This window comes from Colletotrichum fioriniae (genome assembly GCF_027942845.1).
Source record: "Colletotrichum fioriniae strain IMI 355084 chromosome Unknown scaffold_19, whole genome shotgun sequence".
In the NCBI taxonomy this organism is placed as follows: Eukaryota; Fungi; Ascomycota; class Sordariomycetes; order Glomerellales; family Glomerellaceae; genus Colletotrichum; species Colletotrichum fioriniae.
In genome coordinates, this window is record NW_027076855.1 from 206,442 (window position 1) to 233,972 (window position 27,531).

The 27,531-nt window shown below is 40.2% G+C and overlaps 6 protein-coding genes across 6 annotated transcripts; 4 read left to right on the forward strand and 2 right to left on the reverse strand.

Annotated features, from left to right (window-relative positions):
- Positions 1-870: 870 nt before the first annotated feature.
- Positions 871-1,749, reverse strand: N0V96_011791 (uncharacterized protein; the record flags this gene model as incomplete). The annotated part of the gene is made up of 1 exon (XM_065759398.1): positions 871-1,749. The coding sequence occupies one exon, from the start codon at positions 1,747-1,749 to the stop codon at positions 871-873; it is 879 nt and encodes a 292-aa protein (XP_065611962.1).
- Positions 1,750-14,963: 13,214 nt separating this feature from the next.
- On the forward strand, positions 14,964-15,470 carry N0V96_011792 (uncharacterized protein; the record flags this gene model as incomplete). Its single annotated transcript, XM_053192654.2, has 1 exon — positions 14,964-15,470. The coding sequence occupies one exon, from the start codon at positions 14,964-14,966 to the stop codon at positions 15,468-15,470; it is 507 nt and encodes a 168-aa protein (XP_053050011.2).
- A 313-nt stretch (positions 15,471-15,783) lies between these two features.
- On the forward strand, positions 15,784-16,369 carry N0V96_011793 (uncharacterized protein; the record flags this gene model as incomplete). The annotated part of the gene is made up of 2 exons (XM_065759399.1): positions 15,784-15,790; positions 15,990-16,369. The coding sequence occupies 2 exons, from the start codon at positions 15,784-15,786 to the stop codon at positions 16,367-16,369; spliced, it is 387 nt and encodes a 128-aa protein (XP_065611963.1).
- Positions 16,370-17,462: 1,093 nt separating this feature from the next.
- On the forward strand, positions 17,463-19,181 carry N0V96_011794 (uncharacterized protein; the record flags this gene model as incomplete). The annotated part of the gene is made up of 1 exon (XM_053192652.1): positions 17,463-19,181. One exon carries the CDS (start codon positions 17,463-17,465, stop codon positions 19,179-19,181), a length of 1,719 nt encoding a protein of 572 aa, XP_053050009.1.
- Positions 19,182-19,291: 110 nt separating this feature from the next.
- N0V96_011795 (uncharacterized protein) lies at positions 19,292-20,653 on the reverse strand (the record flags this gene model as incomplete). Its single annotated transcript, XM_053192651.2, has 1 exon — positions 19,292-20,653. One exon carries the CDS (start codon positions 20,651-20,653, stop codon positions 19,292-19,294), a length of 1,362 nt encoding a protein of 453 aa, XP_053050008.2.
- Positions 20,654-26,133: 5,480 nt separating this feature from the next.
- Positions 26,134-27,519, forward strand: N0V96_011796 (uncharacterized protein; the record flags this gene model as incomplete). The annotated part of the gene is made up of 4 exons (XM_065759400.1): positions 26,134-26,727; positions 26,796-26,804; positions 26,863-27,285; positions 27,376-27,519. The coding sequence occupies 4 exons, from the start codon at positions 26,134-26,136 to the stop codon at positions 27,517-27,519; spliced, it is 1,170 nt and encodes a 389-aa protein (XP_065611964.1).
- Between the last annotated feature and the right edge of the window lie 12 nt (positions 27,520-27,531).

Consider the following 27,531-nt stretch of genomic DNA (forward strand, 5'->3'; position numbering starts at 1 on the left):
CCGGAATCTAGATTACTTAGTTACTTTTAGGGGAGAGCGGGTGGAAATATGATGCGGCCAATCTATGAGTATACCTTTCGGGCCCGTCCGTATATCTACTACCACTTTTACTACTACTTTAGGCCTTGCCGTGTCTCTCAAGACATGATTCTTAATTATTGAATGAGGAGCTTATTGCCTCGCGAGGGGAGGAAACATAGTGATAGTGATAGGAGTCATGAGAATAGTGGTGATGAGGGATCAAGTGGCAATTCAATCAACCGACAAGCAAAAAGGCAATCAATCAAAGCAATAAACTGCCCGAGGGCAATATGGCAATTAATCAACTGGAAGGCTGGATTTGTCTTGATTGCATTGAGTGAAGCGCTGGTGTCAAATCACTTCGTCACCTGCTTGAGAGAGCCTATCAAGGACATGAGGCTGGCTGATAATCTCTTTCCCATGCGCTCTTTATGATTGTAGCTTGGCCTAAACTCGACTTGAAACACGCTTGCACGACTATCATATTCCACGACGATCATTTAATATCTGTTGAGGCTTCTGTGTGGCAAACTATGCTATTGCAGATGCGGAACTATTCCCCATAATTTCAGTTCATATTGTCGAATTCGAGGAGCTGACCAACTAGGATATAATAAATACCTGGTACGATGAGGGAAAGACAAGTATGTATCCACAAGGCAGTTACATGCATTCTGTTTGGTCTGTGCCAACTCTCATAAGTGATACGACCATCAGTAAAGATATGATAAGAATGTAACTTCCAACTTGGCTAAGTAGATATTGTCAATATGAATATAGGATACATACCCGAAAGGCACTCCACTAGCACCAAACCATCAAACGCTTCCAACCACAGGCGTTGGCATTCTACCCCTCAACGATGTTATCCTCGAAGTATTTGCGATTGTCGAAGAACTTGTTGACCTGCGTAGCTTTGCTCTGGCATGTTAAAACGAGTTTGAATGCCACCGGCCGCCCCGACTGTATTTTTGCCAACGCTGACAGCTGATTCATAGTATAATCCGATTCCATGGAAAGGTGATCTGTCTCATATTGGTTGATCTCGTCGATCACACACATCACATCAGCTCCTGGGTCAAGATATATCATCAGGGCACTGAACAGCTCGCACAAGGCTTCGATCTCGCGGTTGATGAGGCGCTTAGCAAAGCCGGCCTCTCGCAATAATGAGCCTTTTAGCTCGTACTCGGGAAACTTCTTAGAAATCTCCCGCAAAAGCTGATTGATAAGGCTACACATCATTCCTCTTGGAGATTCCTGAAGTTTAATTTCATTCTCATTCGTTCGATCTGGGAAGGGAATGGAGCAGAACCATCTGATTGTGATGAGATTATTCTGGTACGCGTCATCGTCTTTATTCTTCCATTCCGCAGCCAGGTGGGACATTGGCGAGCTTTTGCCCGTCGGGAACTTTTGCGTTTGTGGTTCGAAATAGTCGGGGTTGGCTTTGGGGTCTTCTTTAAGGTTCACGAGAACCATGCCGCCCGTCGTTTTTCGCTGGAAGAGTGGTTGATTGAATGCTTCCTCTTGCAACTTCGTTGCTTTTCTCTTTCGTTCTTCTCTGATACCTTGCCATAGATCGCTACTAAAGGCATTTTGATTCCATGCTGAGCGTTCGTCCTCCAAAACTTTGCGGTATTCTGCCATTTCCTCTTTCGACTCCTCAGTTCCGAAAGGTAGCTCTATGCTGGAATTACCCGTCAATGTGTTGATAACGTTCGCCATGTTGGGAGGTGGAATAGATGGTTTTTGAGAAGTGAATTTACTATTGTCAACGACGTCAGTAGTGGCTGCGGTAAGTATTGAGGGTGTTTTTGGCATCTGACATGCAACGAAAAGGTGCACATTTATGTAAATCGCAAATCTGACTGTCCGAATGGGATGGTCTCCCGATCTGGACTAGAGTCAGTAAGAAAGCACTTCAACAGTGGAGGTCATGTGGGAAGGGAGGTGTGGAGAACCTGAATGATGAATACATAATGACGAGGGAAAATGGGTAAATACATGCAGGTAAGGTAGAGTGAGGTAATACGGTAGAGGAAGGTGAGTGTGCAGGGAAGAACAAGTCGCAAAAGACGAGGCAGAGAACAGCAATAACCTCAGATAAAGGGGATGGGTCTGATGAATACACATATGTTCGATTGCATTGCAAGGGATTGCAAAGCTCCTGGGCCATCACTAGAACTTTCGATCAGACGTCAAAAATGGGTCCACAGTGTTAAGTCATAAGTCTTCGTGAGCAACCTTGAAGAAGAGAGGATGTGGCGGCTGCCCGTGTGTTGTTGTTCAAATCCTCAATGGGAATCTACCTTCTACCCATGGACTAGATTACCCAATGTCATCACGAGTGGCCCAAGGTACTGATGATGGGGTTCTAGCTTTGATGCATCTCGGCAAACTATTGCATCATTGTCGAAAAGATCTTATGGTCACCATTTTCAGTAGTGTCCCCCAAGGAATCATTGATGTGTTATGGAATTAGGAACTCGGATGCATAGATGGAGCTGAATAAAGAGCACATATCCGCACGGTTAGTGCCGGCTCTCGATATCAAGCTTATTGTAAAATTGGTGCTTTAGGTATCAAAGTGCCGCCACCTAAACTTCCATCAAGTGTCGTTGTGGCAATCTATCTGACCATCCGTCCCAGAGTCCTAGTATGCCATGGACATGTTTGATATCGTCCACTGCGCTGATTCATCTGAGCCCGTGCTGCCACCCAAGTCGACGATGTTTCTGTAACCGAAATGCTCCGCTACGCCCAAAGCTCTATTCTGACAAGTCGTGAGAAGTTTAAAAATCTGCGGTCCGGTGTAAAGCTTCTCAGCCAACCTTGCTAGCTTCCCCATGACTACTTTCGTGTCGCTCTCCAGAGCCCGCGTCTCGTACAAGACGATTTCATCAATGATACATAACAGGATACTCCCCTGGGGAAGCTGCTTTAATAGTCCGACAAAGACCGAATACAGAGTCGTCGGTTTGAGCTCCTCTACATGCCGCCATTTGGACTCATACATGAATGATAAGTCGACTTCCATGCCACTGTCAGTCATTTTTTCGAGAAGCTGGCCGACGAGGCTCGCCATCATTCTGCAGGGGCCGCGATCTGTTCTGGCATTGACCTCTTCCACGAGGTCTGGCTTATGCTCCGCGCAAAACCAGTTAACAATGTAAAATGGAGTCGAGGAGTCCCCTGCAGCTATGAAGCTTTTCGTCGACTGGGCAGCTACAAGACTAAGTGGTGAGATCCCATCAACGGCAGCGGTGTCGTCTCTTCCGTTCACGAGAAGACAGCTTGATGACGTTGTATTCATCATGAATGACTTGAAACTTTCGTGTCGTATGAGGGTGGCTGCTTTGGCTTTTTGTTTGTCGGTTAGTCTGTTGCCAAGACGAATCTGAGTGGCCACGTCCCGTGGAACAAGATTTGGGTCGTAATGAAGAGATTCAAATAATCGCTTTTGTGCCTTTCCAGCCTCCGCTTGTCGGTCGTCGGCATTTGCCCGCGTGTTCATGGATATCGATGCCCCGGGAAGGATGCGTGTTGCGTTCGCCATGTCATAAGCCGAAATTCGTGGTGATAAGGAATTTGATTGCTGATCGAATTGTTCTACATAGCTTTGCGTTAGCTTATTCATGGATTATTTATACAAGAGAGGGGGGATGGAGGCAAAGGTGGAGGGATATGGGAGGACAAAGAATTTCACCAGATGAGTGAACATAGGGGGTCAAAGAACAAAGGGGCGGACGATGTATGTCCTCAACATGCAAAGAAACTTCGGAGAGTTTGCGTACCTAATCCTAGATTGGTCTCCAGTAGTTTGAAAAATCGTTGAAAAAAGGGGGCTAATGTCTTCGATTGTTGATTCATGTCAGATAGAAGGCGCATGCTCTCATGTGTTTCTTGAGCGTGACACTGCTGAGCTTCGTCTCTAAAGGTTCTAACCTTAGTTCTGACGTTCTCAATACTTTTCTGGAGGTCTTCTTGGTATGCTCCCTGCTTGAGCCAAGCATGGGTCACATTCTCTAGATTATTACTTCGTTAGGAAGTCAAAGCCTACATGAGAAAGAGCACTATTGATCAGTATGTGGGAATCGGAAGGCAACCTACTGAGCCTGCTGTTGAGAAAGAATTGCATCACATGAGCGAGTGCTTCTAAAACGGCCCGGAACAACTCAAAGCTTCTTTTTTCGAGACGGTGTCCTCCCATGTTCCGATACATTGCCATGTACTGCCTTGAACTTTCCATCATATCTGGGATTTGTGCCAAGAACTCGAAGACGATCTCCGGGGTGTTGGAGTAGGTCGAGGCAGCCTGTTCATTCATTAATTTAGGGCTTTCCTTGCATACGTCACCAAAGATATAAGCTAAGGCATACCCCGATGAAAAGCTTGAATACTCCACAGATACTAATCAAAGGATGCGTGAGCGCAAGTTTCCATGGAGTCGGCGAGAGTGGCTCATGTCGACCTTACCTTGCTCCGTAATCTCCCATTGGCAACAAGCTTAACCAAGCTTCCAGAGACTCTGAATGCCTCCCAATTCTGTCAATGAAGACCATTCTCTTACTCTCCTGGTTTGGGCTACTTTTCCAATGCTCTGCAGTCTTGCCAATCTCGGTCAAAACTTGAGACCAACTGCAGCGTCGCAACTCCAATGCCGTGTCGAGTGGGATGTGGGTCGCGCTCTTCATTTTCGCAAGTTTCTGTTCTACTTGCGTCATTAAGGCAAAAAGGCGTTCTTTTTCCTCATCCACCTGTTCCCACATCATTGTGCTATGTTCAATGGAAAAGTTATTAGTTGAGTCTGCCTTACGCGTATTGAAGATATAAATGCATTGAAACAGAGAATGGCAGACGCCTACCTCGCATCTTTCAGCTCCCATGCTTCATCTGCAGATACGAAACTTCCGCTTTGCTCGCTATACACTGGGAGTAGCTGTCCCGGTGGACAGATTTGATTCTCGATGAATGATACTACCTCTTTCTGAGGGTAGCGATCCCTCGAAAGGAGGAACGAATCTCTCTGACCACTCTCCATCATTTAAAGTTAATAAAGTAACTGTCGTATAGTCATAAATAGGGGCATCGACATTAAATATAGAGAACGGTTATTTATTAAAAGTAAAAAATGGGTACGAGGTTCGCCCTAAAATAGAGAGTATAAGTAAGTATAGACCTTAAGTAATTATATAACCGAGGTTACGTAATATATAATAAGGTTATAAATAGTTAAAGCTATTATAATATACCTTCTTAAATAAATCTTTATTTAAAAAAAGCATACTAAACTATTTATATTATTATAAAAAAATACTACTAAACGTATAAATCTAAATAATATTATATAAAAATTTATTTATAAAAAAATTATAAAATAAATTATACTATATGTTAAGTTATAGGTATAAAATAAATAGGTAGTAATTTATTAATTATATTCGTTATTATAAGTAGTTTTAAAGCTCTTTATTAATAATAAATAGAACTGAGGGGCGGCCTTTTTATTAGCTAAATAATTAACTTATAATCTAAAGTAAGTAAGTAAATAAATTCTTTATAACTACCTATTACTTTAATTTTTTTTTAACCTATATTTATATATTAATTATATATATATATTTTTATTTTTCGTTTTTATACTTACGTTTATATACATACCTATTAATAAAAAATAGGAATCGTAATTAATAATATTATTTAAAATAAATATTTAAATATATTAGGGCTAAAAAAGCGCGCTTGTATTATTATAATATACGAAGCTAAGTACTTTAAAATAACTTTAAAAAAAGAGTAATAGCTCTTTTATTTATAATAATAATTTACTTATAAGTAAATAATATTTTCTTTATATTAAACTTTAATTAGCTAAGTAATAGTATTATATTATAATTTTATTTTTAAACTTATTAATATTCTTATTTATAAATAATAACTTTTTAATTAAAAAAGAGATTATTTAAGAAGTAAATAAAAATAAAAAATAGTTTAGAGCCCCCTTTTTATTCTTTTTTTAATAAGTATAAAATAGTTCTTTATAAATATAATATCTTTTTTTTAATATTATTATTTACGATTTTAATTTTTAATAATATACTCCTCTAATACCCTTAATACTAAGGGATTTCTTAAGTAAGTACTATTATTATTTAGTACTAAATACTTAGGTTATATTAAAAACGCCCTTAATAAACGAATAAAAGGGTAGTACTTTTTAAACTTAAGTATTAATAATAAATATATATGTTATTAAGCTAATAAAAAAGTCTAATTACGCTCTTTTTTAAGGGTATATACGCGAGCTAAATAAAAAGTTTTTATATTTTAAATAAATAAAAAAGGAGAATTTAATAAAGACCTTATAAAAAGTTAGTTTTTATATATATTTATTATTTTAAATTAATTATTAATTATTTCTAGGACTTAATTTATATAATAATAATATTATATAAGGCCCTAGTAATTAACGGGTTATTAAATAAAGTTAAAGATAAAGTAGCTTATATAAATAAAGTTTTAATAAGAGAGGCGTTTATAAGTACTTTTTTTATACTTAAAGCCTAATTAAAAAAGCTTATTAAAAAAAAAGGTACTAGTTATTTTATATATAAAAGTTAATAATATTTAGATTAAAATTAATATTTTTATTAATATTTATATCCTCGTAAATATAATACCTATATTAAAAATCCTTTTTAAATAAATATATACTTACTTTTTTAAATAAATAATCTTTTTATAATAACTTAATAGGGTTATTAAAATAATTTTATATTCCTTAATTATAAACTACGTTTATAAATTAAAAACCCGGGCCCCCTGGGGCGTTTTATTACCTCCTTAATATTCTTTTATTCTATATAACTATTCCTTATATATTTTTTTATATTTAAAAAATAATATAAAGTATTTAAACTTTATTTATAAAAAGCTCTTTATAAAACTATCGGCTAGTATTTTATTTATTAATATATAAATTATTTTAAATAAGCTTTTTAAATATTTTTTAATGTAACTATATATTTTAAATATTAACGTAATAAAAGTAAATTAAAATACGTTCCCCTTTTTTTTATTATAAGCTTCATTATTTAATAATTATTATAATAAACTTTCAAAATATTCCCTGAGTTTAAATAATATATTATTAAAAAAGCGTTTTAAAATAAGTATTTTTTTTAATAATATATTTTTAAGCTAAGTAATTCGGCTTTAATTATTAAAATTATTATTATATTCTACTTTGCGGCTTTTTATTAAATAAGTTTATTAAAAAAAAATTATATATCCTTAAGAGGATTTTTTAAGTCTTTTTATTATCTATAAACAAAGCGTTATTTACGATTATTAATATTTACTTACCCCCGAAATACTAAAATATATAATAAAATAATAAATATAAAAAAAAGTATTATATAATTTAATTTATAATAAAATAGTACTAATAAGACGGGTTTATAAAAAAATTAAGGTAATAAAATATATATAAAAGCGACGTTAAGTTATATTATTATTATTATATATAAAATTAACCCTATTTTTTTTTAAAACGATTTAGTTTTAGTTAGTAATACGACTCCTAAGTTCTTTTTAATTAGTATAGTTAATAGTAGTATTATTAATACTTTTATATTAATAAAATCGAACTTTTTAATAACTTTCTTAATATACTAATTATAAATAAAATAAAATTTTTTTAATTTAGTTAATTTTAAATAACTCTAATACTTAGATATTATAAAACTAATCCTTAGTTTTTTTAATTTATATTTTTTTTAAACCCCTTAATTACCTAACTAGCTTCGTAAATATAATCTTTATAAAATAATATAAAAATATTATTTATATAAAAAGAACTAGGACTTTTTTATTTTAAATTTAAAATAAATATAAGTCCTCGTTTATAAATATAAGCCCGAGGGATTTTAAAATTATTAAGAGTTTTTTATATTAAAATAAAAAAGTATTATAAATATTATAAAGGGCTTGTTTAAATTTAATATACTTACTTAGCTATTTAAAACTATCTAAGAGCTTATATATAATAAAAGGGTCGCTTAGTTTTTATATTATGTTTAAAAAACAGTATTTATAATATTATATTAATAAATTTTTAAATTAAATTAAGTAGTAATAGTTATTATTATTTTAAAAGTCTTAGTAATAAGAGTAACTATATATATTTTTTTTAAAAAGTATTATTCTTAGAGATTATTTTTAATATATATTCTTATTTTATAATAATTAAAGTAATAATCCTTATTAAATTTATAATTAAATACTTATTTAAGTAGTATTAGCTTTTTTTAAACTATTACTTAACTAATAATTTTCTAAATATTTTTTTTTAATTTTTTTAATTTTTATATAAATAACTTTAATAAAATAAGTTTTAAAAAGCTTAGGTATTTTTAAAAAACGTTTTTTTATATTTTAAAAAGGGAAATAAAATTATTTATATATATCTTATTATTAAAAAGTACAGTTAACAAAACGTATTTTATTTTACAAATTATAATATAAATATAATAATAAAATATTTAATACCCTTAAGTTATTTTATTAATTATTTTTTTATTAATTAAGTATATATATATTAAAAAAAAGCGTCCTAGTTTTGTTTTATATAAAATAAGAATAAGTATTACCTAAATCGCTTTTTATAACTCGGGTTTTAAATAATTATTTTTAATAATTAATTTCTTAATTTCTAGCTTTATTTAATATACTTATTATCCTTATAACTATTAAAATTAGCTATTTTAAAATCTCTAATTAAGTTATTTATTTCTCTTATTTTTTTAATATAAGCTCGTTAATTAAATAGGATTATCAGGGTTTAATTAAGTAAAAAAGTCCTTTTTTATAAGAGTTTAAAAGAGTTATTTTTTTTATTTATATATATATTATATCCTTAACCCTTTTTATAAAAAAGTTAATTTCTTTTATAGCCTTATTTATAATTTTAATTAGCTATATAAGGAGCTAGGTTTAATTTTAAATTTTAAAAATTAAGAAATTAACTCGGGAATAAATAACTACTTACTTCGTTTATTTAAAAATAAGCTAAACTTTTTTATAATTTAATTTATTTTTTATAAAAACAGTATAAGTAATAATAAATACTCTTAGTTTATTATTAACAAAGCTTTTTTTTATTTATAACTCTAAGTAATTAAAATTTAAAATTAATAATTATAAGCGGTTATTAAATTTTATTTATTATGGACTTTAATTTAAGTAGTTAAATTGCGGCCTTTATATTATTCTTTAAATAAAAAACAGTCTTATTAAATATTATATTACGTATAATAATAACCTTTAAAAAATAAGAAGATCTAGATCTTATATATATTATAAGTATTTATTATATATTTTACGAAATATCTAATATACCCCTCTACTCTATTTTAAAGCGTTTTTTTATTAATTTTTTTTTATAATCCCTTTTTAAAAAAGTATACTTAGTAACTATATACATATATTTATTTTTAATAAAAATATAAATTATAAGCAAGCTTTAATATATTTATTAATTACTACTACTTAAAATAATAACTAAACTAAACTTTTTTAATTTAAATTAATAAGAACTAATTAATACGTTACTTAGGGCTAATATTATATAAATAAGCTATTACTAATATAGCTTTTATTTATAAATTATTTAATAGCCCGGTTATAAATATTATATTAATTATTTTATTTATAATTTCTTAACTAGCTCGCTCCCTATTTTTATTTAGCTTTTTTATATATAAAAGGGTAGTTTTTAGTTTAATTCTAAGCTTTTTTATTTAAATTTAAAAGCGAGTTTTATTATTAATTACGATTATTATACGTTTTACGTTTTTATTAAATTTTATAAATAGTAAGACTTTTCTAAATACGTACTTATTATTTAAATAAATATAAAACCTTAAATACTATATTATAAGTCTTTATAACTTTTAAAAAAAACAAAAATCTTACTTAAATACTCGTCTTTAATTAATATAAGCTATTTATTTTATTTATATATAAGTAAGTAATTAAAAAAGTCCTAAGTAATCTTAAAATACGGCCTAGTTACTTTTTTATTTTTAAAATACGTTTTAAAATAACTTATTTTATATAAATAATTATATAATATTAATATTTTAAATAACTTAGTCCTTTAATTTTTATTTTTTTAAATAGTTAATACGAGTTTTTTTAAGTATTATTAGTACGAGATATCTAAACTAAAAGTACTAAAACTATATTAAATTTATTTATTTACTTTTTTAGTTAATATAAAGGACGAGGTATATACTAATTACGAGTAAAAATTATATTTATTAATAAAAAAAGATTTTTAAATAATAAATAAGATAAATAAGGCTTATATTTTTAAAAAAAACTAAGTTAACCTTTTTAATAAATTACTTTATTATAACGTTCTTAAATAAGTTACTAAAACGAAGAATATAATTAAAACTAAAATATTAAATACCTGTTTTTTTAAAATAGGGCTTTTAATATAATATTAATATAGAAATTCTTAATAAAGCTAATATTATAAAAAGTTAAGTTTTTTAGTTCTAAATCCCTTTATTCTTATAAAAACGTTTTAAATAATCCTTATTTTATAAATAAATATAAAGTAAAACGCTATTTTAAAATCTATATTCTTAATTTTTATTATATTATTAAATTAATTTAGGTTCTAAAAACGACTAATTATTAACGAGGTAAACTATATTATAATTATTTATAATTATATATTTAAAAAAGAGGTATAGGCCTATAAAAAAGATAAAAAAAAATAGTAAAATTAGTATTTTTTATTATTTATTATATTTAACTTTAATAATAAAGTAATATTAATAATTATAATTATAATATTCAAAAAAGTAAAATATTTTAAAATCTTATTTTTTTATTAACTTTCCTAGTTTACTTAGCCTTTTACTTTTTCTTTAGTTATTATTATTAAATTTACTAAGGGCTCTTACTTATATCTATTTTCTTTAAGTAAAGTTAGTATAAAAAATTAGTATATTTATTAATATTTAAGTAGGTAATTATCTTATTAATTTTAGTTTTGTTTAACTAAATCTATTCTTATTTCGTCTTTTTAATAAGGGCGAACTCTATTTTTTACGTACTTAATTAGTTTTTTAATAATAAGTCCTTTTATAAAAGTAATTTATAAACGAGTTAAGTCTTACTTTATTCTACTTAGGGAAGTCTAAATAACCCGCTAGTATTATAAAAATTATAAAGTTTTATTTATAATTTTTATTATATACTACTTTTTTATATAAGAAGTTATTAAATATTTTAATATAATAACTTATATTAAGTACTACTTTACCTTTTTATTCTATTTTTATAATATTAATAAGCTCTTAATTAGATTAGTTTAGAGCGAAGCGGTAAGTAGTTATATAAAAAAAGGATTTAAAAATAAAAAGTCCCTAGACCTTAAGTAATTAAAACTATACTATATAATAATAAACTAAATAAAAATCTTTAATTTAAATAATAAAATTAATATTAAAATTTATTTTATTTATAACTATATTAAATTTTTTTTAAGTAATTATAAGCGAACTTAAGTTATTTAAGGCGTATTTTTTATTTAAAAATTCTAATTATTATACAAAATAAGTAGTTAAGTAAATTAATAAGTTCTTTTTTTACGTTTTTTAAGATATCCTAAGTAATAAAGTTAGTAATTTAATAATTTATTAACTTATATAATTTCTTTTTTATAACTAAAAAATCGTTTTAAATACTATTTATTAAATAAAAAAAGTATATTTTTTAAAAAAAATACGCTTAATTAGCTATAATTAATTTAAGCTTTATAAGGAAAAAAAACTATTTTATAAGGCCGTTTTATTATACTAAATCGTCCTTAGTATTATTTTCTAAAGCTTTTTACTAAATATAATAATTAAGTTATTAGTTATACTTAATTATAGCCGCTCTATAAGTTTATTTTTTAAGTAATATTTCGTATTTTAATATATTTTTTTAATAAATAAAATAGACTTAATAAAAAATAAAAGATTTAAAAAATAACTTTATATTATTTAAGTTAAGTAAGTCCTAAACGTTCTTTAAATAGGCCTTTATTTATAGAGCGAAATACTATTTTAACTAGTTTTATTAATAATTAAGTTTATATTTAATCGCTTTAAAAGCCTTTTTTAAAAAAATATAATTACTTAAAAATAAGCTTTATAAATATAATAAGGGTTAAAATTAAATATAAAAAAAAATATAATAAATTATAGCTCTTAAAAAATAACTTTTTAATAAAAAATTTAGTAATTTAAATTAAAGCTAAGTTTATAATTATTATATAGTTATAAATAGGGGTATTAATATTAAATATAAAGAATAGTTATTTATTAAAAATAAGAAATAGGTACGAGGTTTGCCCTAAAATAGAGAGTATAAGCGAGTATAGACCTCGAGTAATTATATAACCGAGGTTATATAACATACGATGAGGCCATGGATGGTTAAAGCTATCACGATAGTAACCATGGAATTCTTGGAGATAGACTGTGAATAGTGCTCATAATGAAAGAATTGGACATGCGTAAATCATATCATCTCAAGGAGAAGGCTAGGGGTGTTTGCAGTCGAGTTTTCCATGAGTGCAGGAGATATGGCAGTTATGTTCAGACACCCAAGCTGCAAGTAACCATTGTTGCCTGGATAACCGCCGGATATTACATGACTGCATGGTGATATCAATCTTTATTGGCTGCGCGTAATATGAACAACGCATTTCAAGCAGGCTGGAGGCAGGCTTACGGCAGGCTGTGACCCTCCAACTATCTAGTGTGGTACATTGCATGCAGAGGACGACAGTGCTGCAGACAATCAGCCAACGAGAGTCTCTCATTCTTCTGTCCCTATCTGTGGCATTTTCAGTGCTACTAGAATTCGGTGTTTGACTGGATACAGGCAGTGCGGAACGAGATGACACCGAAGCCTCCTGTTGACCGAGAGCCTAGGACAGTCACCCTCTGTAGTGCGGCGGTGTTTTCCTATACATTTACAATTCAGTGTCGGTCTATGGTCCTGTCGTACTTAATATGGAAAATGTCACCCAGAGTTTTTCTGCCGCTTTAGACCCTCCCTTCTACGACTTTCTCATCACCATCACTCTCGGCTCAATTCACCTGAATATGCCGCCAGAACTACCGCAAGCAGCACGAGAAGAAGACACGCCCAGGATTTTCCAGCAAAGAGATCGCAAGGAAACTTCAGAGGCCAATAAAATGCCAGAGTCTATCTGTGGTTCGGAGAGTGAGAATTTCGACCCGACAAGCCAGAAAGCCGATACTCCGAGTTCTGAACAAGATGGTTACTTGCCAATTGATCAAGAGAAGTTGGCCCCGGAAGACACAGTTGAAGAGGAAGAAGGCGAGGTGATTAAGAGCTGCCCACAGAGCGGCATACCCGAGTGCGACAGAGGTGCGCCATGTATTCGAAGAAGAGAAAGAATCCGGCCGGATGAGAATGCGATACCATCAAGCATCGCTGCACCATACATTTACCAACTTGCGGATTGAAGATCTTGAGCGCGGTCTGAAAGAGCTTAAAGCTGCATTTGAGAATCGCGATGATACTTGGGAAGCCCCGAAGAAGACCAAGTTTCCCATTCATCGACATGAACTGCGAAGATCATACGTAAACCAGTTTCGGATCACGCGGCTGACGGCTATGCTACATTGCGCGCAGCAACCAGCTCTAGAAGTACAAGTCACCGAAAGAATCCCATCTACTATTTTGACCTTGGAAAATGAATCGCAGAGTCTATCTCACCAGACAATTGGGAATGCTGAAGGTGTGTCATTTCAGGGCGGTTCCCTGAAGACCCCAGAGCGTCTGCGAATCAGGTCGTGGTCTCTTCTGTCACATCTCGAGAAAATAACTGGATGTGCTATAATGGGTCTTGCACAGTCTACTAAGATGGATGGCATCAAGGTGCACAGCGGCGTCGCGTTTCTCCGGCCATTCAAATTCTTCGCTGAGCACCACGATGCAATCAGGAAGAGTCAGGCTGAATTGGAAGTTTGGATGCACACTGGCACACCCTCTAAGCCCGGAAGGAGATCTCAGGGGCAAGCGACCGGGTCTCTTCGCGAAACTTCGACTCAGCATGACTCTGATGATAAGAACCTCGTGGAAGATTTGAAGCTCCTTGTCCACTTTCTTGCCAACGATTTGAAGTCCACATTCGACCTGCGCCAAAAAGTCAAGGATGGAACGGCGCTTGAAATCGATTATGACGATGTTTGGCATCTCTTTGCACGGGGGGACATCGTTATAACGCCTTCTGACCCAATCAAGCTTATCGAGTCATCAATATGGCGGGTGGTCGCGAGCCATTGCAGTACGAAGCTAGGTACCCGCGAAGTGACGTGGAGAAGCCTGTTCCTGTGGACGGCTTTGTTTTGAACTGCTTGAGCTTTGGATCCGATGGCACCGCGTACATTCCAAAACTACAAAGACTCCCCATCCATCGGTTCCATGGAAGACGATTCATTACTTCGTTACCCGTTTATCCTTTGCGATTCGACCCGAAGCAAAATGCATTGCGAGCCAAATTCGAAGCCATGGGCACGAGGTTTCTGGGGCTGACTCGAGAAACCTGTTGCCACAAGCTGGCGCGTGGCAAGACACTCGATGAGCCATCTCATGACTTAGACAACCAAGTCATAGTCGACATGCGCCTCGCAATGACGGCTAAAGCTGAGTGGAGAATGAAGACCAGCATATCTTCGGAAGAGCTCACTCGAAGGGACAAAAGAGAGACCATTGAAGGGTCCTGGTGTTATCATCGTGAACCAGGTTGTTGCGGCCGCGATGTCATTTTTAATGACCTCTTATACGATAAAGAGGACGCTGCCGCCTTCAGTCAGAAACTAACCAAAATTTTAGGTCCAATGCAGGAAAAAGATCTGACAGAGGAAGATTTGATGTTAATGCAGCCCTACGTCTACGCCTTCGTTCTCCGATCTAGACAGTGGGCAACCATCTGGACAGCAGATCTGAAAGAAGTTGTGTTCGAGAATAACTTCAACGACCTCGTCATTTCTGAAGACCACAAGGAGACCGTCAGGGCACTGGTAAGAACGCACGAGAACAAGCGGGCCGCGGAAGTATCTCCTAGCGTCACACGTAGCGTTGGAACAGCGTTGGACCTTGTCAAGGGCAAAGGGGCCGGCCTTGTCATCCTTCTCCACGGTCCGCCTGGCGTGGGAAAGACCTCAACGGCTGAGTGCGTTGCCGATGACACCCATCGACCTCTCTTCCCCATTACGTGCGGCGATATTGGAGAGACGGCAGCCGAGGTCGAGACCAACTTGCAATATAGCTTCAAGCTTACACATAAATGGGGTTGCGTGCTGTTGCTGGATGAGGCTGACATCTTCCTCGCGAAGAGAGTTTGAGACGACATCCGTCACAATGCTGTGACGAGCGTATTCCTTCGCACACTTGAATATTACGCGGGAGTTTTGTTTCTTACCTCGAACCGTGTCGGAACAATTGACCCAGCTTTCAAGTCAAGGATTCAGATGTCTCTCTCATACAACGATTTGGATCTCCCAGTGACTCTCAAGATTTACGAGAAGTTCATCAAAAGAGCGAAAGAAGAGCAGCACAGTACGGGCACCCAGAACTTCAAGATCAAAGAGAAGGAGATCATGAGTTTTGCCGAAAAGCACTACAATCGACTTGAGCTTGAAGGACGATATACATGGAATGGGAGGTACGTTCATGTCTCACTCACCCAGCTTTCGAGCGAGGTCTTTAAATGTTCGCCAAGATGACTGACTATTATACGATGTAGACAAATCCGGAACGCTTTTCAGACAGCCATCGCTCTGGTCGAATACCAATACATATCAAAAGAGGCAGACGAGCCCAAACCCAGTCTTGGCAAGAAGCAATTCAAAAAAGTTGCAAAGGGTTCAAAGAGTTCGACGACTATCTCATCAATGTGACCGGAGCGACAGAGGCAGATGATGCTAGACGCGATGGCTGGCGACATGATGTTCGAAAGACCGTATCCTCGCCGACGCCGCACAGGTCTACCCAGAGTAGTCGCATTCAGCAGGGCTCGAAACATCCTGCGCGAAACCTAGAGTCTGAAGACAGCTCCGAGACAGAGAAAGAAAGTGACGAGGATTCTGAGAATGAAGCCAAGGGTGGAAGGATATCAGAGAAAAAAGCTACCCCCAGCACTGTTGGAGGTCAATCTCTTGCTGCCGCTGGAGCGTCCGTTGATATGGAACAGTACCAACAATTCCTCAAGTTTCAAAAGATGATGTCCAGTGGTGGCAAATGAGAGTTAGAAATTGCAGTGAGCATACGAATGACTGAGTACAAGTAGTAGCAAGAAGGACTAGACTTTGAGTTTCATCTACGAGTTCTATGCGGTGACCATGAGATTGATCCTACCGTGAATCAGGAAATACACGAGGAATGCCTGGTTTTCTCATTCAATTACTGAGCAAGATCTGCTTGGCATCATTGAGTTTGCGCGCTGAATATTGCGGCCACGTGAATTGCCATGCGTGCCATGAGGCAAACGAACGTAGGCATCATCTGCAACACAGCCTTACAGCTCCGCTGTGCTGCAACCACATGACGTTCACAGATTTCAAAGTTTTCAACCAACCAGGCTCTCAGTTTCGCAGTTGGTTTCGGCCAAGATCTTGTTGGAACCCTTACTTCTGCAAGTCATTCGATTCCCCTGAAAACAGCATCTCGCAAAAAGGCTCAGCAGACGCCTTATTCGGGTCGCCTCGTCAGCGTAAGCACAGCATTGGCCAGTAAGCGGGAATGCGGCATAACCGAAGTGATGCCTGGCTACCTATCAGAAAGTGGACATGGTTGGTATATTTCAGCCGCGTCCCAAAACATCAGATATGCTCGGATCAGGCTAGCGTGTCTTATGCCAGCTCCACGCCACGGCTCTTTCGACAACGCTCGTAAACGCACCTGCGCGGCCCGGCCCCTACACTATGCAGCGTCAGCCGGTGTGATAGTCAGCCACTCCGAAGACTGAGGGCCGACCTGGTTGCAGCAATTACTCGTCGGAATGCAGAAGGCTATCAAGGCTGGCTGAGTAGTCTGTCTGGCTTGGTGATGGGACTCGGCGTCAGACTGCTGACCATCTTGTCTTTCATTACACCAATCAACTTCTGTCCTTCACCTAGAAAGTCTACGATCAACTGTTGCACAGATTTGCCCCAATGAAGACAGCTCTGCGGCTGAGCACTATGTAGCCTGCCTTGGGGGTTTCTGTGTAGATGGGGGCGTTGCATGTGACGCTGATTGATACCTATTTATTGCCGTTGGCTGCCCTGTTTCTGCTGGATCCTTTGCAACTACTTTTCCAGAAAAACACTTCATTTTCCTTACTCAAAATCTCAACCATGGTTCGCATTGAAGATTTCGAGGGTATGCAGTACTCTAGGGTGGGAGACGAGTCTGAGATGCAGGAATACGCTTTCTTCAACCAGCAATATGCAACCTCAACATATCAAAAAGAGCACGACATGAACCCCGATCTCATTGTGCGACCTCAGAACGATCAAGATGTCATCAGAGCGGTCAACTGGGCCAGAGAGAACAAGGTCTCCGTTGCCGTCAAGAGCGGAGGCCACCAGTACAGCGGAGCCTCGTCCACAAGCGGCAAGAACATCCAGATCGACTTGGGTAACACCTACAAGGATCTCATGATCTTGAAGCCCAAGGAACCCATTGCAGACAACCGCACACTTGTTTATATTGGCGTCAGCATCACTATGATGGACCTCAACAAGTACCTCAAGCAGACGAAGCTCTTTGTTCCCACTGGCCAGTGTGCGTACGTCGGTGTGGGAGGTCACGGCCAGACTGGCGGTTACGGACAGTTGGGCCGAAGTTTTGGCCTCTTTGGAGACAACATCAGAACCATCCGTATGGTGTGCCACGACGGTGTCATCCGCGACATCACCAAGGAGAACAACCCCGAGATGTTCTATGCCATTCTTGGTGGCAGCCCAGGAAACTTCGGTGTCATCACTCACTACATTGTCGAGGTGTACAAGTCTAGCAGCTACCTTGGTACCGTCGCTGGACCCAACGGCTTCAAGGGACCTCACGGCATCAAGGCACTCTGGCTCTACTCCAAGGAAGTTCTTACCACACTTCTCAATGCCATTGCCGAAATGGCTGACGACCCTACATTCCCCCGCGGCTTTGACCTCTGTGTCAGTGTCATCAGCACAGACTTCCCCATGTCGACTCTGTTCAAGGAGCTCAAGGATGCCAACGTCTGGCAGCGCATCCAGGACCGCATCAAGAATGCACTCGAAGACGACTTTCTGGAGTTGCTCAATGGACGATTTCCAGCCTCGATCATTCTGTACGCGCAGTGGTGCCCGACCAGCAAGGAGGATAGGTACGACGCCAATGTCGATGCCTGGTTTGGCAAGTTCCGAGAGCTCAAGAGCCTGTTGGAAGACTTCTCGCTTCAGTTTGGAGAATTCGACATGGAGATGTCGGATATGACTGGGCAGTGGATCTTCCCCAGAGCGCGCGAGTTTGACCTTCCCTACGTCAAGCGGACATATTCGACCAACTCCACCAGCCTTACAAAGGACAAGTGGGTTGATACTGTGGTTGACCGCATCGACCTCATCTACAACCCTGAACAGTATCTCAAGGGACATGAGGGTGAGAAAGATTACGAGCGCTTCATGCGATGTAAGCTGTCGGTTCAAATCCAGTGCTTTGGAGGCAAGAACTCGCGCTTCTTCGTCAACAGAGACAACGGCACATCTTACAGCTGGAGAGACTCGTCTGTTGTTCAGACGTTGGATTGCTTCCACGAGCCAGATGAAGATTCAAGAAAGCTGGCTCAATCATGGCAAGCCAAAAACGATCAGATTATGAATGGACCTGACAGCCCGTTCAGCAAGAAGGACAGACGTCTTCTTTGGGGATCCTATGGTGATTGGAACTTGGGTGATGAGAAGATCTGGAAGTGCTACTACGAAGATGAGGAGAAGTACAGGCGACTTGGAAAGACCAGAGCACTCGCCGATCCCAACGGAACGTTTACTGCAAATCCGTTCGCAATCACTGCGGTCAGCAATGCAAAGTTGTGAACGGAGCTTTGTTCTGCAGTAAACACTAGTCTGGGCGGAAACCTTGTATGTTAAGATTGGGTCAAACTTGTGCCTCAAATTGTTTGTAGTCTAAAATTGCATATTTCTCATCACATTGCCATTCTCAGCGCCAACATCTTGCCAATATCCGGACTCCCCAAGCCAGTGACAGCGTCCCAGCCAGCCACCGAGGGCCAACTCGCGTTCGGCACGAGCTTGGCTCCGAACTCAGGCGGGAACTTTTGCGTGCCAAAACCAGTTGTACCAGTGCAGCCCACGGACTGCCCAGCAGACACGTCGTTGATGGCTTGCAATCCAGCGCCATATAGCCATGGATTAATGAATCCCATTGGTGGCTTTCCCGCCTGAATGAGAGCGGCGTTGACCATGCCCACCATGCCTGCCCAGATTGGAGCGGCGGCGCTGGTACCTTGGAAGCCACCTAGTTGGCCACCCGTCACGAATGTGAGGTTGAAGCTCTGGGCACTGACGTCTGGGAATCCTCGGCCTAACGCGTTGAAGAGGCCGTTGAATTGAGTTCCAATGGTATTCTTCAGGTACGCCGGCACAACTTGTTCTTGATATGCCGGCCTCGCGAACTTGTCCGAGAACCCACCGCTCGAGAAGTCGCTGGCCCGCTCAGGCGCGATACCCCTCACCCCACCGACTCCAGTGACGAAGGGGCACGATGCCGGAAAGACGGCATTGAACCGCGTGCTGTTGGTGCCGTCGTTTGTGACACACGTGTTGCCCGGTCCAGAGTCTCCCGACGCGGCGAACATCGTAACGCCCCTGGCCCCGAGTGCACCGAACTGATCGCAAATCTGCTGAACATAGCCGTCCGGAAGGGACTGTTCGTTCTCGCCGAAACTAGTGGTGATCGTGTGAGGAAGCTTGTCGTCGGGTAGCTTGAGCATCGCGTCTAACCAGATCAACCAGGGTTCCGTCGTGTCCCCAGGCTGCCCGCCTAGTTCGAGCTTGATTGGTCCGTCTCCCGCCACAGCGGTGACGATGTTTGGTACCGGGTTGGATAGTGAAGCCGTGTATTGGACATCGAAGTTGAGCTCGGCGTTTGAGAACTTGTCCTGAGCCTGATCGGTTGTGCCATTGTTGATGCTAAGGAAAGAAAACTTTACTCCCGTTGACGGCTGATCGACGTTCTTAGCAAACAGGGCAAAGTCGTCAAATTTAGCCACCTGGTTCTGCGAAGCGTAGATCCCCAGACCGCGGGCCAGACTGACGTTCATTTTGGCAGGAATATTGTACAGAGCTCGTATGCAGTTGGGTGTAATAGTCCTGTTACACGTAGGATCGACTTGTGCTTGCGATGCGGGTGGTGTAATCCTATCCACCTGTGCCATGTAAAGAAGCTTCGGGTTCACCCCAGCTAACGACCTCTTCGCTTTCCGAAGCTCATCGCTGGGGGCGTCGTCAGCAATAGGTGCAGCCACTGCTGGTCCTTGGTGCATCATCGGGTGAGAACAGAATCTCGTGGTTGGGGTGATCAGCGAGATCTTGTTCTTCAACTCCAAGGGTAAAGAATACTGCAACGTCCGCAGCACCTCCTTGCCGCTGTCAATGTTTTGAAACCATGTAAAGTCTGCATCGAGCAGACTATTCGCCTTCTTCACCGTCGTCTGTACTTTGATCCAATGACTGTCGCTCGCTATATCTGCCGCCGTTGCGTTCCCGTGTTCCTGAAGCCAGTTTATAATGATGTCTCGTGACTCTGTATCGGGGTTGAGGAGTGCTTGTGCCTCCTCTCGAGAGAGGTGCCTGCCGTAAAGCTCATGTCCCGGCGTTGAGACACTGTAGAGAGCCCGCTCCACATGACCGCTTCTATCGGCTGCGATGGATATGCTGAATCGATGATTTGGATCTGCGGAACGAGAGACTGTCCATCCCGCTGGTGGATCTCTACTATACTCTACTTGTATTGAGCCAGCTCTCGAAGCGGTGGCAAATGGTCCAATGAAGGAAAGGACTGTAGACGCCACGAAAAGGACAAGCATCTTGAAAATCGATTTCGTGCCCCAGGCACCGGACTATTAGGCAAAAATTAACAGCAAAAAAAACAAGGAGAAGAGCAGTTAAAAAATTTGCAGATAGATGGAGGCGCTTCACAGGGCATTTTGGGGAGAAAGTCGGAACAGGACCTTGAGATCTCACCTGTATTGTACCAGGCCGGCCGTATGAACTACATAGCCGCCTGATCCTTTGGGCATTTGACTAGTGAGCGACCATTTCGAGTTAATTATTGAAACATAGCCTAAAGCTAAAGATGCGGGCGTCATCACGGTCGAAACTTGTCTGAGTACGGGTCCACCTGATGTCGCAGCAAGATCTTTGTGGTTGAGGGTCACATCGTTAGTCAGTTTCAAGTTTCTGAAGCGACGGTCTTTTCACCAGCATCCCGCCTCCGGTCACCTAAAGATTCCGGATTCACCGGCTCTGTACCCCTCGTCTTACGAATCCATTGCAGAATCGGTTGCTCTGTCGATTCGAAGAATGCAGGGCCCGAAATGGTGGCTCTAGCTCAACTGTACTTAGAGTATGCTCAAAATGTGCCGATATTTTAGGGGTCATGACTTGAAGAACTTTCCGGTTCTCGAAGACTTTACTAAGCCTTCACGAGGTCTTGGCCTTGTTTTCTTGGGATCTGCTTATTCGTAACTCAAGGACATCGGGAAACAGGAAGGAAGGCCCGTATTTAATAAAAGACTCATCGCATGAAGACGCAGTTGCGGAGGAAGCTGTGTTCTAGCACACCTTTCCAAAGTTTGGTTCATGAAAATTGCACGAATTTCAAAGATTCCGTTGAGGCTTCACGAGGACCAAATGATGTAACGCGAGTACGAAGTTGGTAGTTGTTGGAAACTTCACCGTTTGGATGACGAATAATTCCAAATGCAGCTAGAATCCGTCAGCGGATGAAAGTCAAATGTGTAGTGTTCCAACCAAAAAATATCTGTACCTACGATAAGCCTTGCGGTAAAATCTTCGGACATAGCCGTGAACGCGAGACGATCGTCAGCCAGAGAAAGCTTGAACCATCCGAAGTTTGAGAGAAGGCAGCTCCTTGATCTGAATGTCCTTGATCACGAGAGGGAGGGTGCTTTGGATGGCCCAGGAGAGCACAGCCCGTTCGAGGTTTTCAGCGCGCGTCACTTAGTCATGCAGCAAGCATACAAGGCCTACCTGACGTGACTCGACCCTCGCATCCATGGTATTGAGAAGAAAACCTTGTTCTTCCGATCCGCGAATTCTACCTAGACTACTCGGGATCCTTCAAGCCGCAAGTTTGCCCTTCAAGTAATACTTACTGATCAGGTATAACTTGGGTTAATACATAGTCTTGAAGGTGATGCGCTCATGGGTGGTAAGTCAAACAGCCTACAGATGCCCAGAAACCTACTTCCTTCTGCTGCAAAGCGTTGTCAAACAACATCCTCCTCCAAAGATAGTATGCATAGACTGCGTCAATGAGTACTTTCTATTATGCATGCCTCGAGTTGTGTTTTGGGCCGGTGATGTTGCGGGCCGGAGCTTTGGTAATACTCTCTTATATCCAAGCAGAATTGCTGTTCCATACCCTAACATGGACGAGTGACTACTTCACTCATACATCACAGTCGTTTCGAATTTCTATCTCTTCAGTCGGGTATAGTGTGATGTATTGAAAGCTGAAACAGTAGCTATATAATGACGAGCAAGTTGGCATAGTTGCTTCCGTATGTTCCACTCCCTATACTCGGCTTTGACTGAAGAAAAAGAATCGCAAACCTCATACTTGGTTCGAAAGTGGCGGGAAATTCTTCGCCGTCGTATCCATTAAATTGGACTGTGAGTTGCGTACTATCGGTTCATTGCCTATGTTGAAGTCGGTATAGTTCTTTCTACCCACTCAGCAACCCCTCATTGCAGGTAATACAGGAATAAGGCGTGAGTAGTGTAAATGCGTCGGGGCTATGATTCGTCTTCCCCTGTTCTATTTCACATTCAATTCCCAAATGCATATAAGAAACCTTAACAAAGATTAGGAGTTCGAGGCCTAGACCGGATTTCTCCAAGTTTTATCCCCCCACTCCCTCGCCAAGAATTTGAAGATGAACTCAGCCCTGGTTGTCGATCTCTCTAATAACCTCGCACCAGATAAACAAGTTGACGTCCTCTTAAGACCAACATATCAATAGACCTACGTTACGGAGCATATTCGCAGTATAAGTCGTGAAACTTGCAAGTACCTTCCTTTCTAAGAGCTTCAGTGTTACTAATGGATGCTAAATTACTATGGTTTAGGTACCAGATAACGAAGTAACTCTCTTACTAGGAGGACCGTTCGCCTCTATTACCAGCATATCAAGTTCCATATGGATTTCTCAGGGTTTAGGCACGTACACAATTTCATCCAAGAGAAAAAGAAGCCCAAGTTATTACATGATATAGGTTGTTCATAGCAGTGCCGCGATGATTGTTGGATTTTCGTCGGCTTTACGAATCACGATCGTCAACGGTAGTCTTTTTAATATCTTCCGTGGGTGATTGTCCAAGTCAGACCCCGAAACCGAGGGCGTCAGTCTTGCGATCAGATTCGGAAAGACGTGGCGCACTCTAGACAGCCAGTCTCTGTTTGTTGCGGTCGATTGATTCGGTCGCCGTCACTTCGCATTGGGCCTCGCTCGAAGCCTTCGTGCTGCTGTAAGCTTGAGCCTTACTACCCGAATCATAGTTACTGGGTTTGGGTACTTTCAGAAACGTTTTTCTATAGTCGTCGGCATGTCTGAAACTCATGTCGTACTGTGAGCCGGCTAGGTGCCCGTCACGGCGCGCATCTTTCCGATCGTTAATCTGAAGATCACTTAGTTCCGAGAGTAGGCCCTCAGCTGGGAGATCTTCTGTGTTGTCGATGAAGATTGCTGGTGGGTTGCTCATTGCTTCCGAAATCTGGGTTGACTTGGAGCGAAGGGGCGATTGCGTAACTTCGGCAGTAATGGTTATCGAAAGAATGCCAGATGTCGGTTTAGAATCTAGGTACTTCCCATAAGGTATAGGACTGTGTGGGGAGGGAACATCTGATATTTTTCCCTCTTAATGACGAGTTTTATACTCGTTATTATTGAACGTCTTAAAGATGTCAACTCGCATCACGCTATTTGCATCCCAGAGGTAAATTGCAAGGTTCAAAGACAGATGATTTGACGTCTGCGGGTGTTTGGGTGTTGGTAAAACGCAGTAGGTAATCCCACGCTACCCGAACAACAGGAACAAAGCAGGCATGATCTGTTATTTAATACGGAGTAGAAGTTTGAGCAATCTTACGATGGAGCCTATGGAGGTAGATGTTGTTCAACCCAGCCATTGAGTGATTCGCTGTCGTGTTTCGATGGAACATGTGCCTGACGCCAAGACGCATCGACTTCAGCAGGACAAAGAAGAGTCCTAGGATTGAGATAAGTTGACAGGTGGAAGATGCTGATGCAAACTCGGAGTGTATCGATTATTCAGTGGCTAGAATCACTGGGGTGGGAAATGTTCATCAAGGCGGTGTTTTTGGTCTTTACTCTTTCATCACGATGCGGATAGACATTCCGGTGAAGTTTTGCTCAACGTTTGCCTTTTTTTTTTCTTGGCTGATTGAACATGCATATGTCCATTGTCGCTTGTGTTTGGCAAACTTATCGGGGTAACGAGGCGGTAAAAGAGAGACCAGGGTACCTCGTTGAACAGAAGGATGTAGACTCTGGCTGTTTTACCGCGTCAAGGACTGCTAGCCGTCACAACTCTGACCTCAAGTGATCATCCACTTTCCAAAACCTCATGAAATGATACAGTTGAGCGTGCCGGTTCTTAGGAGCATTCTGGTAGTCGAAGAGCAGTGTCTAAAGTGTTTCCGCTGACTCCCGAGATCACGGTACCTGGGTGAGCGACATCCAAATGATGGCGGCTAGTAAGAGAGCAAACCATCTCAGAAAAAGAGTGGGAAAAGTAAATCTCGGTGCGGTGATCCGGACTCGCGGACTGAAACTCACTCCTTCCGGTAACATGCGCTCAAAGGTACCATAGTAACGGAGACCGAGAGCAAACAAACTCAATTGATGGAAATATGTCCCATTGACGCTGCAGAAGCTTCTCATCACGAGTCTTATTTCATGACGTTGAAGTTTAGCGCCGGAAGCACAGCGTCAAATTCGCCCAACCACCTGATCAGATCATCACCTCAGAGGATGGCCCCGCGACTCAGGGCATCAGCGGCGCTGCCGGTGGTGCAGGTCTTCTTCCAAAGTTCGATTGCAAGCGAGAGCGAGTTCTAGCCAAGCCGGATTAGGATGCGAAAAGAACAGCGGGGATTTGGGGGTGACGGGGAAAGCGAGAGATATGCGGGCTAACTAATCACGGCAGTGTCTTGGCTTTCTCCGACCCCATTCAGCCAACCCAGGATCTGCATTCAGAGCCTGGTAGGGGCAATAGGCAGCAAATTAGACTTTTTTCCCAAAGGACTAAACCTGACTAGACTCGACTTATTCGCGGGTTCCGGCCGGCCAACACGTCGGGGTGTCGGGATGGAATACGCGGATAGCTCGCTGTCTCTCCCTCAGCCCCCACGTGATGGTATGGCACTTTTCTCTTTGCAGGTTCTTCTTCATGGAGATGGGTGTTCCTGGAAAAAAGGGAAAAGGGGGACGAAAGTTCTTTATCTGACATAAACAATCATCGCAAATTGACTCCCCGCGAATCTGTGAGGCGTCTGCATTGTACAGTCGCGACAACTCGACTGCCCTCTCCGTGAGCAGCCGCAGACAGTGTGCTGAAAGCGCAATCTTACGCCCGACTCACTCACCGGCCTCCCGCTCACCTTTTTATGAGGGCCGTTCCGCGACATCCGATATCGTAGAACCGCCAGGAAGAGGCCCCATCATCGCCCCGACCTCACAATCTCCGTAAACCGTTAACCATGACCGAGCCCTCGTCCGCCGACAATGGCGGCGGTATCGTAGGCCGCGTCCGGGGCGCGTCCCTCTCCATCATGAACGCGAACCCGCAATTGGGCATGTGGCAGGCTGCCGGCACAGCAATCGCCCAGGCGCCGAACCTCACCGAGCTCCGCGACCCCGAATCCGGCGGCGACAACATCGCCTTCACGGCGCAGGGCCACTCGGCGCGGTACGCCGTCCAGGAACCCCACGGCGACCTCGCGCTCATCCGATCCAACACGGGCCGGCGCGCGTCGACGTTTTCTATCAATGGGCAGTCTGCTGGGGGGCGGAATGTGTTTAACGACAAGTCGGAAAATATCAGGGAAACGGACGAACCTGCTGTGCTGAATGAGACTTCGGACGAAGCACGGCCGGGGACGGGGACGCATGATGAGAGCCTGCTGCCCAGCGAAGGTCAGCAGTTCCAGCGACGGCAGAGCCTGTATCAGAAGCACGCGGCGGAGGAGAAGGCGCCGTGGAAGACGACAATCGTCAATGGTTTGAAGGCTTTTTGGAAGTTCTTCCTCACGCCGTCAGGGTTCGTCATCACCATCTACTGCTTGAATATTGTCGTAAGTATCCCACCTCAACTAAATGTCTTCTTTAAAAATAAGAGATGCTAACATGGGTTGACTCTTAGGCCTGGGGAGTAAGTTCATATCATGATGTATGAAATTGAAGTCGACTATACTGACCCACCCTCCCAGGCAATGCTCTTCTTCCTCCTCCTCAAGGCCGCACCAGCAATGAACTACCCGACCGCCGACGACGACAACTCACCCCGCAAGAAGTGGCTCGAAATCTCCAGTCAGATCCTCAACGCGCTCTTCTGCGTAACGGGCTTCGGTCTCGCTCCCTGGCGCTTCCGCGACTTGTACTGGTACATCCGCGCCGTCAACTTCAAGAACCAGGCGGCGATGCTCAAGCTCGCGGCGCAGAACAAGAGCTGGTTCCGGCCGCCTGCGTGGGCTCTGCAGGGCGAGAAGGCGCCTGAGACGTTTACCGGACAGGTTGCGCCGCCGACGGCGCTGTGGAAGCTGGGGTTCACGATTTGGATGATGGTTTGGAATACGTTTTTACAGGCTGTGTTGTGTTATTTCATGTGGGGATATAACCGGCTTGACCGACCTGTGAGTACTCCATATGATTTTGCTCATAATCAATACGCCGTAACCGTGTTTGTGGACCTGGCTGTGAATGGAGCTAACATAAGATTATAGTCATGGGCTACCGGCACCTTCATCGGTCTGGGATGCGGTGTCGCCATGCTTGCCGGTCTCATGTCCTGGTGGGAAGGTCGGAAGGTGAAGCAAATCGAAGGCCCAGAGGTCAAGGTCGTGGAAGGAGAGCCTGGAGAGGTGTAATATGTAATTTTC